The 17,073-nt window shown below is 47.5% G+C and overlaps 1 protein-coding gene across 7 annotated transcripts in view; it reads left to right on the plus strand.

The window, feature by feature from the left end:
* MYRIP (myosin VIIA and Rab interacting protein) overlaps positions 1-17,073 on the plus strand; it is a 198,812-nt gene that overhangs the window by 105,793 nt on the left and 75,946 nt on the right. The window contains exon 1 of one of the 7 annotated variants that reach the window (XM_053930478.2): positions 8,180-8,749. The exons of the other annotated variants lie outside the window; for them this stretch is intronic. Coding sequence (XP_053786453.1) covers positions 8,652-8,749 — 98 coding nt within the window. The 5' untranslated portion in view covers positions 8,180-8,651. Of the gene's footprint in view, positions 1-8,179; positions 8,750-17,073 lie in introns of those variants that run through there. 7 annotated transcript variants of the gene reach the window in all.

Below are 17,073 nucleotides of genomic sequence, written 5' to 3' on the forward strand. Positions count from 1 at the left end.
CAGGGCCTCCGGCCTGGTCTCCTGGGGCTCTCCTGAAATGGAGGGGTCAGCCACTAATGGAGACACCAGGGTGGCGGAGGGTCTGGCTGTTAGGGCAAGGCCACAGGGTTTGGGCTTCCCGATCCGAATGCTTCATTCTTCTGGTGCCAGTCACTTTTCTTTTTTAAATTAAAGAATATGGTGTTTCTTTGCAAACAGTAGTTTTAATGGCCATGTGACAAATCAAGGACAACCCAGATCTTTTCATGGTTGTTTTTCCCATTTAAAATTTCATTTTCCGATTTCAGTTTACATTCAATTTTCTTTTGTATTAGTGTTAGGTGCTCTGCAGAGTGGTTAGACAATCATATGTTTTACAAAGTGCTCCCCGCAATATTTCCACCTGACACCATACACAGTTACTATATTATTTATTAGGATATTATTGACTATAGTCCCTGTGCTATGTGCTTTCCATCCCCATGGCTATTTTGTAAAGACCTCTCCATGTTTGATTTAAATCACTTAGGTACACACATGAGCAGACAATTAATTGCTAAGTATGCTCTTAGTGAGCTGAAATAACAGACAAGAATGGTTCAATGAGTACTAGCATCATGGCACAGAGCATTTTGCCTGTCACTTCAAATTCTCACATCTAATAACACTCTTGATCTACAAATAAGACTGTAGGATTCTTGTCCGAGCTGCCCCGCGGGCCGGGTAGAGCAGGGAGAATTCATACAAGAAAAAGGATCTGTCTGGGTGGTTTCCATCTCTTCCCAGAACCTGCCAGAAGGAACCTTTCACCCTGTCATGGCCCAGGGAGGTCTTCACCTTCCTCTCTTCCCCCAGTAATGGGGCCCGGGGTTGACATTGCCTGGGAAGAGATGGCATTGCAGAGAGACACATGAGGATGTATTTTAGAAGCTGTAAACTGCTCGGCTGAGCCTTGAAATGGACTCTGTTCTTGCAGTGTCTGCAGTGTGTGTTTCCATTGCCCTCCCCGGCCTGCTGTCTGGGCTCCTTCGGAGGGCAGGGTCCTCTGCCACCACGCGACTGCAGCAGGTGTGCTCCTGGGGCTGCAGGACTCTGCGTCCTGGTTTTGAAGCTGTCACTAACTGTCAGTTCGCAAACCCTGCCTGGGGTCTTTGTGGCCTGCTCGTGGTCAGCACCTCAAAAGATATCCCCCCAGATGATTGACACCCCTCCTGGGCTCTCTTTCCTTTTTCTATTGCTCCCAGCCAGCTGCCAGGAAACGCTGTGGGAGGCATCTGTCCACCCCCCACTGAAGGGATGGGTGTGTCTCCCCAAATCCCTCTCGCAAGCAAATTTTATTTTTAAGGCAAGTTCTTATGCTGATTAGGGGTATTCTAGAAGTATCTGGGGCTCTACTCCAGGGTGCTTTCAGCAGGGCCTGGGGCTGTCATAGTTCTGTCTTGTCACACGTTGGTCACCCAGAACCCTGAGAAAGGAGGGAGAAGAGGACTCAAAGCCACAGTGCACTTCCCGAGTGCTAGGCATGTTGTAGATATTAACTCCCCACGGGCTCAGGAACCCTATAAACAGGCCTTGATGTATGGCGCAGGAGAGGGGCTCAGAGAATTTAGTAACCTGATTAAAGTCACACAGCTAATTAGGCACTGAGCTTGGATTTGGAACCTAGTCTGTTTGTCACCAAGCAAGTTTACGTTCATTGGTGTTTACCCCCCTGGATTATAGGTTCCCCCTCTGCGTTTGCCTACTATGTTGTCCACAGCTTCTAATAGGTACTTAAGAAATATGTGTCGAATGGCTGATTAAATGTTTAATTCTTATAATAGTCCTATGAGACAAGATTCCCCTTCTGCAGATGAATGAGTACAGACTTAAAGAGGTTGTGTTGGGATTTAAGGCTCAGTCTGTCTGTCTCTGATGCTGGTGTTTGTTACCCAGTGGCAACCCCATGGCCCAACTTCTCAGTCCCCCATGGGCCTCCCCACCTTGGCTTCTGGGTTAAGGCTGGCCAGCTCCTTGTCTTTGTGGTACAAGGACATCTGTTCCCAGGATGTTGGCTCCTTGTTCAGACATCTATCTTCCCTGGTGACTGGGAGTCCCCCAAGGACAGGAGTCTTGCATTTAGTCACCTCCTCCCCAGCACCTGCTACTATACCTGCCCAGTACATTGGGGATTCTTGGTAGGGGTTTGGGAATCCCATTCACCTCTGTTTGGGCCAGGCCTCTGTGGATCACCAATAACAGAAAATCCAACCTGACCTGGCTTTCAGAAAAAGGAAGTACCAGCTTGTATAATCCAAGAAGTTCAAGCGTAGTCTGTTTCAGGGACCGCTGAATTCAGTTCCTTTAACGTTCCATTGCCTTCTGCTCATGGACTGCGGTTTCAAACTTCGCATGATAGCATGTGGTAGCCAGAGCTCCAGCCTCTCCCTCTCTCAATCACACATCCCAGGAACCACCCACTCCCCAGGGCTGCACAAAAGCCGAAGGCATGGCTCTCATTGGCCCGATTTGGGGTCACTTGTCCCTCCCTGACCTAACGGGCTGGGAAGAAGGGAAGATGGCTGATGAAGGCAAGACCCACTCTTGGAGCTGAGAGTGAGGTCAAAAAAAAAAGAGAGCTGTGAGTGGGGAGATGCAGTTCCCCAAATTTTGGGGGTACAGTTTCACCAGGAAGAGGATGAATGGATGCCACCACAGTCTCCTTTCTTAATTTTCCAAACTGACCTCACACCTCCTGCAAACTTAGCCAGTTCAGCACCGTTCCTGTCCTTGGCAAGGATGGAGCCTGATGCCCCGTCCCTCACATCCCTTGCAGGAAGACTTCCTGGTGTCTGGAGCGGTACCTGATCCCAGCATCCTCCCTCCCTGAGCAGAGGGTGAGTCAGCTTCTAGCAGCTGCCTACACAGGCTGTGCTGCTCTGAGAAACCCCAGCTAATGTGGGACCAACGGCTCTGAGTGAGGACCACCCCACCCAGTGTATATAGGGCCAGCCTTTCAGATACCCAGAGCCAGAAATTGGGCCCTGACCAGCAGGGGGTAGGGCAGGACCCTCAGGGTGGGGCGCCTCCTGATCCTCCACCTTCAGACTTGGAGAACTCAGCCTGCTTTAGAGCCAGTCAGAGGAGAGGATTCCCCAAGCCCCTGCCTGTGCTTCTCCAGGGAGCTGGGAAGCTTTCTGGGAAATGTGTAGGCTGGCTGTATGTGCGATCCAGGCCCTGGTCACGGCTGAGACATACTACACACACGTACTACACACACGTACCACACACAGAAAGACATGAATTCACACCTGTACACACACCACAGACACCCTCTCTGCCTCCCTCCCTTCTTTGGCTCTCCTCCTTGCCCTCCTCCCCTCCCCATGTCCTTTTCTCTCACACACTCACCATATGCTCTCACACAGTGTCTTTCTTGCATATTCCACAGTCCCTCTCCTCTCCTCCTCCTCCTTCTCTTCCCATCCTCCCAGTTTTCCTCTGCTCCTTCCCCTCCCCCTCCCTCTTCTCTCCCTGTCCTTCCTTCTCTCCAGCCCCTGTGAATGATATACACGGTGTCAGTCTGTATCTGATTCTCTCACGTACACACCCTCCCCCTTTTCTGTCACACCCTTGTACACTGTACAACACATCACCTCCCCTCTGTCGCTCTTCCCCAGCCCCCAACACACATACGCACACACGCACCAACCCCAAGCCCTCAGACCATACCTGTGACCCCTGACCCTGCAAAGCCTCCCTCGGTGGTTTTGTCTTCCTCAGGCCGTTCCATGTCTGCATATGCCCCAAATGGCAGCCAAATCCTAAACTTATGTTCCAACTTCAAATGTAATTCCAACACCATACCGTTGTGGGGGCCTCAGATAAGAAAACTACGGTCAGAGAAGGGAGGGAACTGAACCTGGTCACATAGCCGCTGTATGATGGGGAGGTGGAACCTCACACCTGGACCTAGGCTAGGATTTTTTCCCTGTTTCTCTTCTGACTGAGGGGCAGCTCCTAGGCCCTGAGACCTCACTGTGTAAAACGGGACACACTGTGATGTTGAAGTCAAATTTGGCACGTGACAAAGGTGATCCAATAGGGAGATCTCTGCAAATGATTTTTCAGTCCATAATTTCAACTCTCAGCTAACAAAACCCCCCTCTAAGTGACCAAAGAAACCAAAGATTGTTTTCAGCGGGTCTGTGTCAGCTCTGACCACAGGGGTGGCCACTCCAGGCCAGAGTCTCTGTGTGACTTCAGGCCATCGCTGCACAGAGGGGTGTCCGGCCCAGCCCCAGGTGCAGTGCTGTGAGAGCAGCCCGGAAAACCGGGGCCTAGCCTAGCAGCTCTGCGCTGCACCTCCTTGTCACAGCAGTAAGGCCTGGGCGGGGACGAAGCAATGGACAAAGGCACCAGCGGCTCTAAAATGATGAAAACTTCCTTTGCCAGGCAAAACGACAACTGTAAGAAAAATCTGGGCACTCAGAGATAACAGCAGCTGTGCCACTTGGCAAAGCCCCTGGTTTACTGTTTGGGTAAAGAAAAATGCTCCACCCATCGTCCTAACTCCGGGCTGTCTGCATCCGGGTGCCATGCATCAGCAGCCCTGCCAGCTCCCCGAGAAAAGGCTCATCTGTTGCCATGGGGGCTTTCAGCTTCTCCAGGGGCTGGACCTGGAGTCGCAGACCCCACCACCAGCTACAAGAGCAAGAGCTGATGGGAACGGAAATTTCTTTTCTGTGTAACAGCTAACGTGACTGCGAGCTTATTCTGTACTGACTCACTGCTCTAAGCTCTCAGTTACCCTCATGACAAGTTTATAAAGCGGTTGCCCCCACTTGACAGATGCAGAAACAAAGGAAAGAGAGGTCAGGGAACTTGCCCACAGTCTCATGGGTGGGATGTGGAGTCAGGATTTACTCCGGGTTGGCTGGCCTTACGGTTGTCACGCTTACTCTCTGCATTTGATGCTCCCAAGAACTCAGAAGTCTGGAGACTTTCTGAAGGGTCGGCTCTGGGGTTCTTCTTGGAACCCTGGTCAGTGGTTTCAATTTCAGTGTGAACAACAAAGAAGCCCCCTCTAAGAGCAATTTATTCAAGGCATTTCTCAGAGATATTTTTGGCGATACACAGATGGACTGGATCTCTCAATTCAAAGCCTTGAAGTCCACCATGGTAGATAACACTAAAATAAAAAGCAGCCCACCACCCCCACCTCCACAGCGGGCATCTTTGGCCGGGCTCCCACTCTGGAGGTGGGGCTGTAGGGAACAGGCACGACTTCCATGCCTGAGGGACCCCGCAGCGTGGCCCCAGGGCTCAGGCCTTGCAACTTTCTCAGCAGGCACAAGCCTGCCGAGGCTTGGGGTCACCTCGAAACCCATTTGCAGGTCCCCTCTGCTCAAACAACGTGGGCACTGGACAGGGGATTTGTGATCCTCTATTGATGACAGAGGGGTGGGGTGGACTTCGATGAAGATGACCTCGGTGACTTAATGAGAACAGCAGTATCTCCAGAGGGTTTCAGCTGGAGGAGCGTTAGAGAATCCCAGTGTTCTGCATCCATCTGTCGGAGCAACAGCAGAAACTGCCATTCGCGTTCATTACAGCACTTGCTTGTAAGTCCCACTTGCTAGCACCTTCACCAGCAAATGCCTCCTTGATAGACTGGCAGGTCCGATGACTCGCATTTGGCCCTGACAGAGATCGTGCCATGATTTCAGCTTATTTTTCAAATCAACCAGCGAGAGCAGCCTTTTTTTTTTTTTTTTTGGAGATTTACCTTTGAACAGAAGTCCATTAAGTTCATGTTTGATTTGCGGAATATATACCTATTCCTGTTTTTGTAAAAAGTGGCTGTTGATTTTTGCACGAAAATGAATGGGTGAGGCATGGGCCTTTTCAGAGTTTGTGTTCATATCCTATATAAATGAACAGAACCCATTCCCAATGCGATACATTCCAGTCAAGCGTAAACAGCATTTTGCACACATGCATTTGGCTGGCAGAAAAGGGCCCACCTGCAGACGTTGCGGTGAGTTGGCCAGGCAGGAAAGAACCTTCCCTCTCTAACACCCTCATCATCTGTAGGTCCTTCTCTAAGCAAATGCTATCTATATACACCGTGGTGGGCTGTGAGCAGAGTGCCCGGGGCGCCCGGGAATGTTCTGAGTCACGCACAAGCACTCACACAGGGACGGGAGCTAGTGCGATGACTTGCAGAATATTTTACCTACCACTTCTCCATAAAGGGAAAAGCACATTCTTCAAATCCATGCTTTACAGCAAAGCCTCCCCAGCTGTTTCCTATCAGATGTTCTGTTCCCCTCACACACACGTGTGTGCATGCGTGTGTGTGTGTGTGTTTGAACAGGGATTGTGAGTCAAAGCCTCTTGTTGTCTTCAGCCCCAGAAAGAAATCTTATCTGAAAAATCTGCACTGGTCTTGGACTGAGAGCAGCCTGGCCCAGCGGAGAGCCGGTAGTTGGATGGGCACTGGGCAGGTAGGCAGCTTTTCCTGTAGAAGCTTCTGTTCTAGTGGCCACCTGAAGTGAAGGGAGGGGAACTCACAGCAGAATAGGAGGGCCATTGCAAGTGCCCGGGGTCACACATGAACGTCCTGTGATACCTCCTTCACAATGTGCGTGGTCAGAGAAAAACAATATCCGTGCTTATTAGTCATCATGCTTTGCTGACGAGGTGGTACTAACATCTGAGTGCTAACATACGCAAAGCATGGTAACTTGAAGCACTACAAGCATAGTCCATTTGGATCTGTTCAACAAGGTGGGGGTGGGAATGATGCCCATTGTACAGGTGAGGATACTGAGGTTCACAGAAGCAAAATACGTTGCCTGTGGTCACAGCTATGAGTGGTCATATCCACTCATCATGCTATAGCTACATTTGCACACACTGGTGTCCACATGGACGGGCAAACCAGGTACTCACACCCCTGTGCACCACGGGGAAGGGTGCCTGCTCACCCTGCCCAGAGAGTTCCCCGGGGGATCTCTCCCACCCTCTCCTTCCCCCATCCCAGCTGTTGCTACCATGGCAAGCATGCCCGTGTTGAGAACATCTGTCCGAGTAGACCCGATGGTCTGGCCAATGGGAAAGCACTAGGTGGAACCATGTCCTGGGCTTTTCTATGTCACAGGATCTTGAATTTGCAGAGCCAAAAAGTGATGGATAGGTAGGTGGATAGGTAGGTAGGTGGGTAGGTAGGTAGGTAAAGTAAAAATTCATGTGACATTTCCTCCACAAAGTTTTATTCAATTGGGCAGCTTTAAATGAGTTTTGGTCCCTCTCGCTCCCCGCAGCACGCATGTTGATGGGTTTTTCTCAGCGTGGTTGTCTGAGATTTCACAGCTCTGTCACCTCCTTCTGAAGCCAGTAATAGAAACAGATGAAGGCACTGTGCTGTGCCTTCTCTCGGGGGTGGCTCTCCGCCGGGAGCCCTGTGTCTTCCTGAGGAGGATTCTCGGCTCACGCTCCGCCTCTGGGCTTTTCTGGCCACAAGGACATGGAGTGAAGACCTGGGGACTCCATTAGCTGTGTCCCGGCATTTAATTCTTTCTCCAGACACTTGAACTAGATCTGGGTAGAAGAACTTGGCAGAGCGAGACCTACTCCTTCCGGTAATTTTAATAATTAAGCAATGTTGACTGGTCCTTTGTTTTACATGTTACTAGTATTGATTATTTACTATCATCCTTTATTATTATAGGCTGCCTGGTTGTTGCCATTGATGTTTTCTACTGAACTAGGTCATGTTTGTCCTGTTTTGTGCATAAGTTTTGAATGTTTTACATACGAGTGCCTGTGCAAACATTAAGAAATGAATTTTAAAGGACGTGGTGTACTACTGGTTTTATTTCAAAAATAGAAAACAGCATTTCTCCTCATTTTGTTGAGTGCGTGGCAAGAACGGGAAGGATTTTATTCTGCCGCTGATTAAACAGAGCCCTGGTGTGGCGAGTGCTGTAGGTGCGACTGCCGTCCCTGCAGGTGTGCCAGCTCTGAGACTGTGGCTGGACTCCTTACTTGGTCCCAGCAGGGAGCGGGAGAGGCACGTCCGAGCTGCGGGCTGCGTGTTCCAGGCGAACTCTGCACACAGCTCGTCTGGGCGGCAGCCTAGGGGACCTGTGTGTTCTCGGGGATTTTGTTGATTAAGATTTCTCAGGGACCTTGAGCTAAGAGCTTAATCCTTGGTTCTTTATTTAATTTTACTGTAATCAATGTCATGTATATGTACCGACTTAGAATGGCAACTAGTTCTCTTGATTTGTTGTATAAAATAACTGTAGTCCCTTGCCCCACCCCAACCCTATTCCCGCTTCCTAGATACAACCATTTTCAACCTTTAGCTTTCTTTGGGGTATTTATCTCCAAATTTCTAAATAGCTTGGCTTCTTTTTTTTTAGTTTATCTCTTTATTCCTCAAAATGAAAAGGTTTTATTCTCTTATTCCTCCAAGCTCCCAACATATACACCCCCCTTCCCACCGTTCTCCCAGTATGTTTAGAACATAATCCTTGTTAGATCAGTTTTCAGTATTTTATTACTGTGACTAGAAACACCAGCTTCCTGGTGTTGCCACTGCGTGGTCCAAAGGCCCTGTGATATCTGGTCCTTTGTGCGCCGCTGTCTCCCCTCTGGTCCCAGTGTAGTAAAGTTTCACAGTGATGGACTTTCATCTGCGTCTTTTTCCTCCCCTTGCCCTGGGCTCTGAGAGAACCATTTCACTTTGGAAATGCAGCTCTTTCGGGCGTGGGAGATGTCCGTGAGTTATTTCTTTGATTACTTTATCGCTTCCATTTGCTTTGCTCCTTCTGGAGCACAGATACTGGACCTCACAGATTAATTCTCTAGTCTTATTTTCCTCCTGAATTCTCTTCTGGCCCTTTCGCTCTGTTTTCTGGACGATATCCTCAACTCTAGCTTCCATTTTATCTACTAAGTTTTAAATTTTCACAACAATTTTTTTAAAATTTCTGAGTTACTTTCTGTTTCTCTGTTCCTTTTAGAGTGGAATGTTGCTTCATAGCTGCAATATGCCCCCTTATTAATATTTTTGGAAGTTTGCTTGTCCTTTGAGTTTCTTTATTCTGTGTGTTTTGGTGTTGATCTTTCACAATGGACACGTCACTCAAGTATTTGATACCCCAGGACTGTGTTTATCCTTAAGAACGACGCACTAAAAGCTCATTGGAAGACCAGTGGGACTTGGTGACTGGTGGGCTTTAGTCTAGAATGCTCTGGCTGGACAGTTTTATTGGGGGGATCATCAGTGGGTCTTTCCTTTGGAGTTTGGTCAGTTCCACCAGAGGAATGTTCCCGTCTCCTACCGGAGACGCAAGCCTGAGAGCCAGTCTAGGGGAGCCCGGTGGCACAGGAAGGCCAAGACCAGCCCCAGCAGTCAGCGCAGGGGCTTGCACTCCACCCGTCTGGTTTCCATGGGCGCCCTGACCTTGACATGTCTGGAGTCTGGTCCCAGACTTCCAGACTTTTAACTTCTGTGGAAATGCTAAATTGCAGTGAGGTAATATGTATTCATCATTTCCTTTCTGGTTCCCACCTGTAGCGCCATGCTTAGAAAGGACTTCCAGAAACCCCAAACTTCTTTTGCTGGAATGTGAAGGTACCCCCCCCCTCAATAAAATGCTATTCCCAACTTTCCCCATGGGAAGATGGACAAAAGTGGGATTCTTCTGCCCATCACTGATACATAAACTTTCCGAGGTGTAGGTATAGTCATCAACTGTCCGCTTACAGGTAAATGTACTAGTACAGTGATGTGCACCTTCAGAACCGCTCCTTATGTATAATCACATATTGATTGGGAACTGCCGCCTTTATCGTCTCTTACCCCATGAACCGGCTTTCCTGAAGCCCTTGGTTTACATCGGCTCTCTCCCCAGCAGAACCATGCGGAGTCAAGTATGGTGGCTTCCCCCAGCCGGGCAGCTGCACGACTGGCGGAGTTATTTCAAATCAGTTTAAAGCTCTGCCACTGGTATTTTTCCCTGAGGCCACGAACACATGATCTCACAACAATAGCTTTTAAACCTATCCTGAAACTGTATGTTGTCATTCTTCACCACGATGTGGTTCATGCTTTATTTTATAAGGCATTTACTTTTACTAAAATTGTATATGCACAGAGTTCAGAGAGTCAGGTTGGTTATGAAAAACACAGCCTTGCAACTGTTCTTCATCCCCTCCCTCCCCCACCCACCCACTTTCACTTACAGCTCTTGGTAAAGTTGTCCTCCGTGTCTCTGTGCAGCATGCCCATACTGGTCCTCGTTAACTGTTCAGTTTTCAGCATCATCTGTTACTTCCCACCGTGGAACAAGAGGGTTTAGCCTCTTCCGCCCCGCACTCCCTCCCTTCCCATCCCTTGCCTTTCGGTAACTAACCGTCCATCAGGGCTTTATTTCTGTCTCTGTAAATGCTATTCCCTGCCGGACCACGTGCTAAACCGTAATGTTTTTCTACTCTTTCTTTACTTTTTAAAAAATTGTGAAATATGTCCTACATACCCAAGAGTATATATTGTGGATTTGCACAGTTTAAAGAAGAATAATAAAGTGAATGCAGGTTCAGGGAAACAACCTTACCAGAGTGACCCCCCTTTCTCTGCCCAGAGACCTTCCTTCTAAACTTCTGTGTTGATTTTCCTTTTCTTCCCGGTTGTACCACATCCGTAGACATCCCTGAACAGTGCTGACTGATGGGTTAAATGAACTGCAGGGTCAAGGCAGTGCACCCTTAGGGGTCAGGGAACACAAGGGCATTTCTCGTCACTACACTGGGCGTGAGGCAGTCCGACTGGCTGCGTGATATTTCAGTAAGTCACGTGGACCGGTGGGTTCTCTGCTCCTGTCTCACCTACGAGTGAGAAGAATACAAAACGGCAGGAACCTCCACAGCACAATTGGAGGTTTTAGTTTTCTTGTTTGTTGTTTGTTTGACAGAAGAGTTACCTAAGAGGAATCTCGGTGGTGGAGGGAGGGAGAGATCTAAATGGCAGGCGGTTTCCATTTTCACGATTCCGTGTTTGTTTTGAATGCCTGCCTTTTAAAGTCAGTGGGTCTTGTCTGGACAGTTTATCTGCCCTGCAGAATCCTTTGAGGCGTTCTTTCTGTCTGGAATATAATTCAGTTTTATGAATCTTCCTTGCGTATCTGGGGAAGGGAAATAAGACTTTTCTATTTCAAAGATATTGCATTTTATGCATATTTTTATCTATATTTCCAACCAAGCTGCTAATAATTCTCTTTCTCTCTGTTCTTGTTTGATTTGTCAAAGAATGATAGAGCTTTTCAAATCCCCCACTGTGATTTTTAAAAACTTCCCTTTGTTTTTCTTTATGTCAGTTTTATTATTTGGCCTCTTAGGCCTCCATTATTGGCTATACTGTTATCAATGGGAAAATAACCATCTGTCTTATTTAATAGGTTTTTCTTGATTTTATTTAGTCTGGTCTGCTCTCCCTCTTTTTTCTTTGTGTTTACCTGCTGCTCTCCAGCCTTTTCCTTCAGTTTTAATCTTCTCTATGATGTTTTGGTCATGTCTCTGATCAACCATATGTAACTGGATTTTGATTTTTTATTTTTCCAAGCATCTGTCTGTTAAATATAGGCTAGCCCTGTTGACCTATGTTGTGATAACTAATATGTGCATCACCTTTTATATGCTTTATCAATATATGATAGTACTATTGCAGTCCACGATCTCAGTTTTGTTAATTAGATGGTGATGGGGTGGTAGCAGTGAGTGGTGATATTCACGTATCTTCCAACTCATAAATTTTTCCAATGGTGACTTAATGTCTGCTGGGCACCAGGTGCCAGAGCAGGCTGCTGTGTCTGGAGACCCACCGAGAATAAGACACACTCCCTGCCCCACAAGCAGGGCCACCTTCGTGGTGTCCAGTCACTGCAAGGCCCCGAGCTTGGCTTAATGCTCTGTTCCTGTTGCCTTGAAACTCTTAACGATTGTTTGACAAGAAGATCTGTTTGACTTGGGCACTGAGCCCCACAGATTATGGGGCCGGTCCTGCCTACAAGAACGTAAAGTCGTGTGAGAGACAGGAAATGGGAGATCTCAATATGGCATAATAAATACTCTATGGAATCAGCAGAGGGGGCTGCGAGAGCGCAGAGGGGCTGTGTAGCCTTTGTTGTCACAAAATAATACCCGTCTCATAGTTTTGTTCTCAGGACCGAGAGGACTGAGCTCGATGGCATTCAGTAAGTGGCAGATGTTGTTCGTCACACAGCAGCCCCAACAACTCCAATCAAAGTATTTTTTAAAAGATGTTATTTATTTTAGGGAGAGAGGGAGGGAGGGAGAAAAAGAGGGAGAGAAACACTGATGTGTGAGAGAAACATCGATTGATTGCCTCTTACACATGCCCCCAACCAGGGACCTGGTATGCAACCTAGGCGTGTGCCCTGACTGGGAATTGAACCAGTGACCTTTTGGTTTGCAACCCCCTGAGCCACACCAGTCAGGGCAGCAATCAAAGTATTTTAATATGAAGAAAACTGTGACTTTTTTTTTTTTTTACAATATCTTAGCCATCATTTCACATACAGCAAAGTCCTTGCCTTTCTGTTTTCACAGCAACACATTGTGTGCATGTTATCGCTATAGTCCAGAATTAGGTGATGTTATCAGCAATCAAATCATCTTGTTCAAACAACCAGCTTGGACCTTAATTTAAAGGGAAAGCACCACTATAGAGTGTGATGTTACCATTAACAAAACAGATGAGTAACCCAAAAGTGCAGGAAGTGGGCACATTTCTTAACACACGAGTGTGAAGATGTTATGGGAGCAGAACTGGAACACGTCAATATGTCAGGCCGTGAGGGGTGAGGTGAGATGGGAGGCCACTGCATGGCCCTGGAAATTCAGTTGCAGGAAATTGCGATCATTTGTATTCTGAGAATGAGGGAGGTGAGATGCAGAGAGTTGAGCTGGTGTCTTCAAGGCCACATACTGAGGGGAGAGGTTGGGAAGGAATCCATATGTGCTGACCTTGCTTTGCCGTCTCGGTCACCAGATCATCCCAGTCAGCACAGCAGAGGGGATGCAAGATTTCCCTTCCAGGCCAGTGTCGCTCGGAGTGTGCATTTCTGCAGTTGGAGCAAGAACAGCAGCTCTTCAAGTAAAGTCTGTTAAATTCTCTTACTTCAAGTTGATTCTGACAAATAAAAGAAGGGAGTCCCGATCAGCTTTGTAAATAGCAGGAAAAAAAAAAAAGCCGAATTTACATGACATTTATTCCTGCCTCCAAACAGCTGAGGCTAAAAGAAACCGTTTCATCCCCCTGGCCCCCAGACTTGACAACTGCCTGGCAGAACATGAATCACCCCTGCTGAACCATATCGTGAGGAATGAATCAGGCGTGAGGGTAGGGCCGAGAGCCTTGGAGCCACCTGAGAGATGGGAAAGTCCAGGCCAGCTCGGTGCCAGTGGCCTTGAGTCTGGAGAGGGCTCCTTAAGGGCCACATAGGGACAGCTGGGTGGGTCCTGCCAAGGCCAGAGTGGCTGCAAAGCAGAGGCGCTGCTGTACCCAAGCCGTACGAAGGACACCTGGGAAAGCCCTAGAAGGAACAGGGTACCCTGACACATCCACCACCAAGCCATTTCAGAAAGATGTTTTTATATAGGACTTTCTTGTGTAATAGCATTTCATTGGTCTTTATCCCTCACTGCTGACACAGGACCCCCTCCTTCAAAGCTCTTCCCCTCCCCAGTCCCGCCCCCCTAGAGTCTCTAGAGCAAAAATCTCAACAACTAATATGTGGAATCCATGGATATTTTCACCAGCTTTTTTCTGCTGTTCCTCATCCCCAGCATGTTCTGGATACTGCCACCTCTGTCCCCCACCACACACCCCTAGGTATGTCCCAGGGGTACCTCCTCCCCTGGGCACCCCCTTCTCCTCCGGGAACCATGGGCTTCACGGGTCATGGTTTCCCCTTCCACTGGCTTGGCCATCCCCCACCAGGTCCTTTCCTGCCACCATGGAAAACTCAAGTCAAAAGTGCCCACGTGGCACGGCCCATCCGGGCCCAGGTCAGGGCTAGCAGGGCACTCACCTCGAGCGACAAAACCCTCATTATCAAGATAAATAATATCTTAATTAAGTATGTTTAAAAATCAAAAATTAGTACAGAAAACTTATAAAGAACAAAATATAACAATTTTGACTAAAGATAGGATCTGGTAAAAGTCTGTTGGACAGTGAGAAAAAAGGAACTATGTCCCCTACATAATGTTTTTATGTATTTTTTTCTAGGATATTAAAATATCTGAAAAAATATTGAAAAATTGAAAAGTAGGTATATTAAACTCAAAATGTGACTTTCAATATTTTATTTAAGTCAAAACTATAACTTATAATTGTATTTTCCTGGCCTTGGTGGGAGCGCACTCATCAAGAATATTTTCAAAATCTGTTTTGTTCTCTGTTTTAACTGAGGGTTGAGAGAAAGTACTTTGAGGTCTGTTTGATGAATGTAAAACTTTCACTAGAGAAATGAACAAACCTCCCAAACCAGAAAATAAATGAGAAAGAAAATGGAAATGCATGAATTACTGTATGAGAGTATCAATTATTGCGGGGGAAAGTACGTATCAAATAGAAATTAAGAAGATGATAAAATGGTGTAATTTCACATTGAAATGGAGATATGAAAAGTAAACAAAAGACCTTCAGATTTTGAATTTTTAACTTGAGAAAAGTTATTTTCTATGAATATATCTTATTTACAAAAAGCAGCTAGTGATTGGACTCAGTCTGATGAGTCAAATCCCATAGAAATTTCCTCCAACATGGTTTTAAGCAGCATGCAATATCAATAATTTGTAATAAAAATCACCATCATATTTGGCTCTTTTGAAGTTGATTCATAAATTGTGCTTAGTGCAATCTTAATCAAATTTGATTTGTTGGAATGTTTTAACAATACTAGTCACGCTGGTGTTGTATAAGAGAAGTTTTAGTAAGTTGAGCATAATCCAAAACTATTTAAGATTGTCATTTTGTCAAGAGACATCATTGCCAAATGTAGGCACTTCTCTTCATTGAAAATGGGCTTCAATGTCTCTGGTTATATTTTGTTTACTTTTTTCTTCTGTTGATTATGTTCCTGTTAAAGGTGATATCATATGGTATTTGTCCCTCACCGCCTGGCTTATTTCACTTTGCATAATGCTCTTCAGTTCCATCCAGGCTGTGGCAAAGGGTATAAGCTCCTTCTTTCTCTCTGCTGCATAGAATTCCATTGTGTAAATGTACCATAGTTTTTTGATCCACTCATTTCAACAATAGCCAGAGGGGAGGGGGGAGGGACAGTGGGGAGAAGGGTTTTCAGGAACTACTATAAAGGACACATGGACAAAACCAAGGGGGAGGGTGGAAGCAGGGGAGGGAGGTGGGTTGGCTGGGGTGGGGTAGAGGGGTGGGGAGAAAATGCAGACAACTGTAATTGAACAACAATAAAATAATTGAAAAATTGAAAAAAAAATAAAAGTACCTCCAATTTAGCAAAAAAAAAAAAAAAAAAGGAAAAGAAAAGGAAGAAAATAGGCTTCAGCTGGAGGGACACAGAGACTGTGACTAGAGCCAGGGCCACCTTCTCTCGCTCTGTGCCCTCAGGGCTTCCAGTGTGGCCCCCACACACAGTCTTTCCAGCATAAGAGTCTCAGCGTAGCTCCATCTCTTACACCGCAGCCCAGGGCATCGGGACAGAGTGCTCCGGGCAGTCTGGAATGCAGGTGCAGGACTTGTAACTTGGCCTCAGAGATTCTGGAACAGCACTTCTGCCACATTTAAGGGGCAAGCAAGTCACCGAGGCCAAAGCAGATTCAGGGAGAAGGGGAATTTATACTCTACCTTTCAAAGGCAGAAATAGCAAAGAATTTGTGGCCATCTTTAGCCTCTCCCATCCTAATGGAAAGACTTCTTCTACAGAGCTTGACTCTGAGGCATCCAGAAACTTAGAGGCCTGAGTCCCAGCTTTGGACTCGACCAAATCAGACTCCCTCGGGCCAGGCTCCTCCAGTGCACTCGGGGGCCTTGCTGAGCTGCTGTCTGTGACTTCCACATGTTTTGAGTTTTGTGGCTGTGAATGGTTCTGTCTGAGGAAGAAGGAGGTCCCATGCTTGGTCAGTTCATTGGAAAACAGAGCAGGACTGGCCACTGTCATGGCCAAGGCTGGTGCTGGACATGACAGAGGCGGAGACAGCCGGGTCAGCTCACTCACTTCCCCCTGTATACACTCTTGTCCCTACTCGGGGCATTGCAGGAAGGTTCAATCCTGGAGAGAAAGGCTGGCCTGGGTGGTGTTTGGGATTTGGCACAGGGCTGGCAGGGATGTTCTGGGGAGTAGTGGGTGAGGAAAGGATTTGACTGGATCCAGAAAAGGTGAGTCCAATTAGATGAGCAAAATGCAGCTGGATGGAAGGACAGCTGGGGTCTGTCCACAGACACAGGCCTGCCACCCCTCATTCTTCTGCAGCTGCTTCCTCATCTCTTCCAGAATTTTGACCAAGCTACACGCCTGCCTGTCCTATTATCTTCCTCCTTGGAACCCCCTGCCCTTCCAGGCTGGAGCCAGCAGAGTGCAGTGGCAATGGGCGCAAGCTCAAATCCTGGATCTGCCACTTACTGCCTCTGTTTTCAGGCGGGTTCCACAGCCCCCAGTTCCTCCTCTGGGAAATGGGGCTCATAAGCATACCTACCCCCTAGGGTGATTGTGAGGAGTAAAGAGGTCATTGTATTAGGGATGTCGAAGATTCCCTGGCACTATGGGAAGTACAGGGTGAGAGTTTCCATGTGATATCCACAATCCACGTAAGGTCCAGGCAAGACACAGGGGCTTGGCAGGCAGATGGAGCTGCCTTCAAATCATAGTCCTGCATCTTACTGGCTGTGTGACCTTGGGCTTCCCGAACCTCTGAGTCTCAGTTTCCTCATCTGTCTCCCACTAGCTGCCGTGCAGATTAGAGAACTGTGCACAGAGGGCCCAGGAGCAGCTACGGGTCTGTCCCACCGACGCCTCTCTCTTCTCTCCCAGGCTTCTC

This window comes from Desmodus rotundus, chromosome 8, assembly GCF_022682495.2.
Source record: "Desmodus rotundus isolate HL8 chromosome 8, HLdesRot8A.1, whole genome shotgun sequence".
Lineage (NCBI taxonomy): Eukaryota > Metazoa > Chordata > Mammalia > Chiroptera > Phyllostomidae > Desmodus > Desmodus rotundus.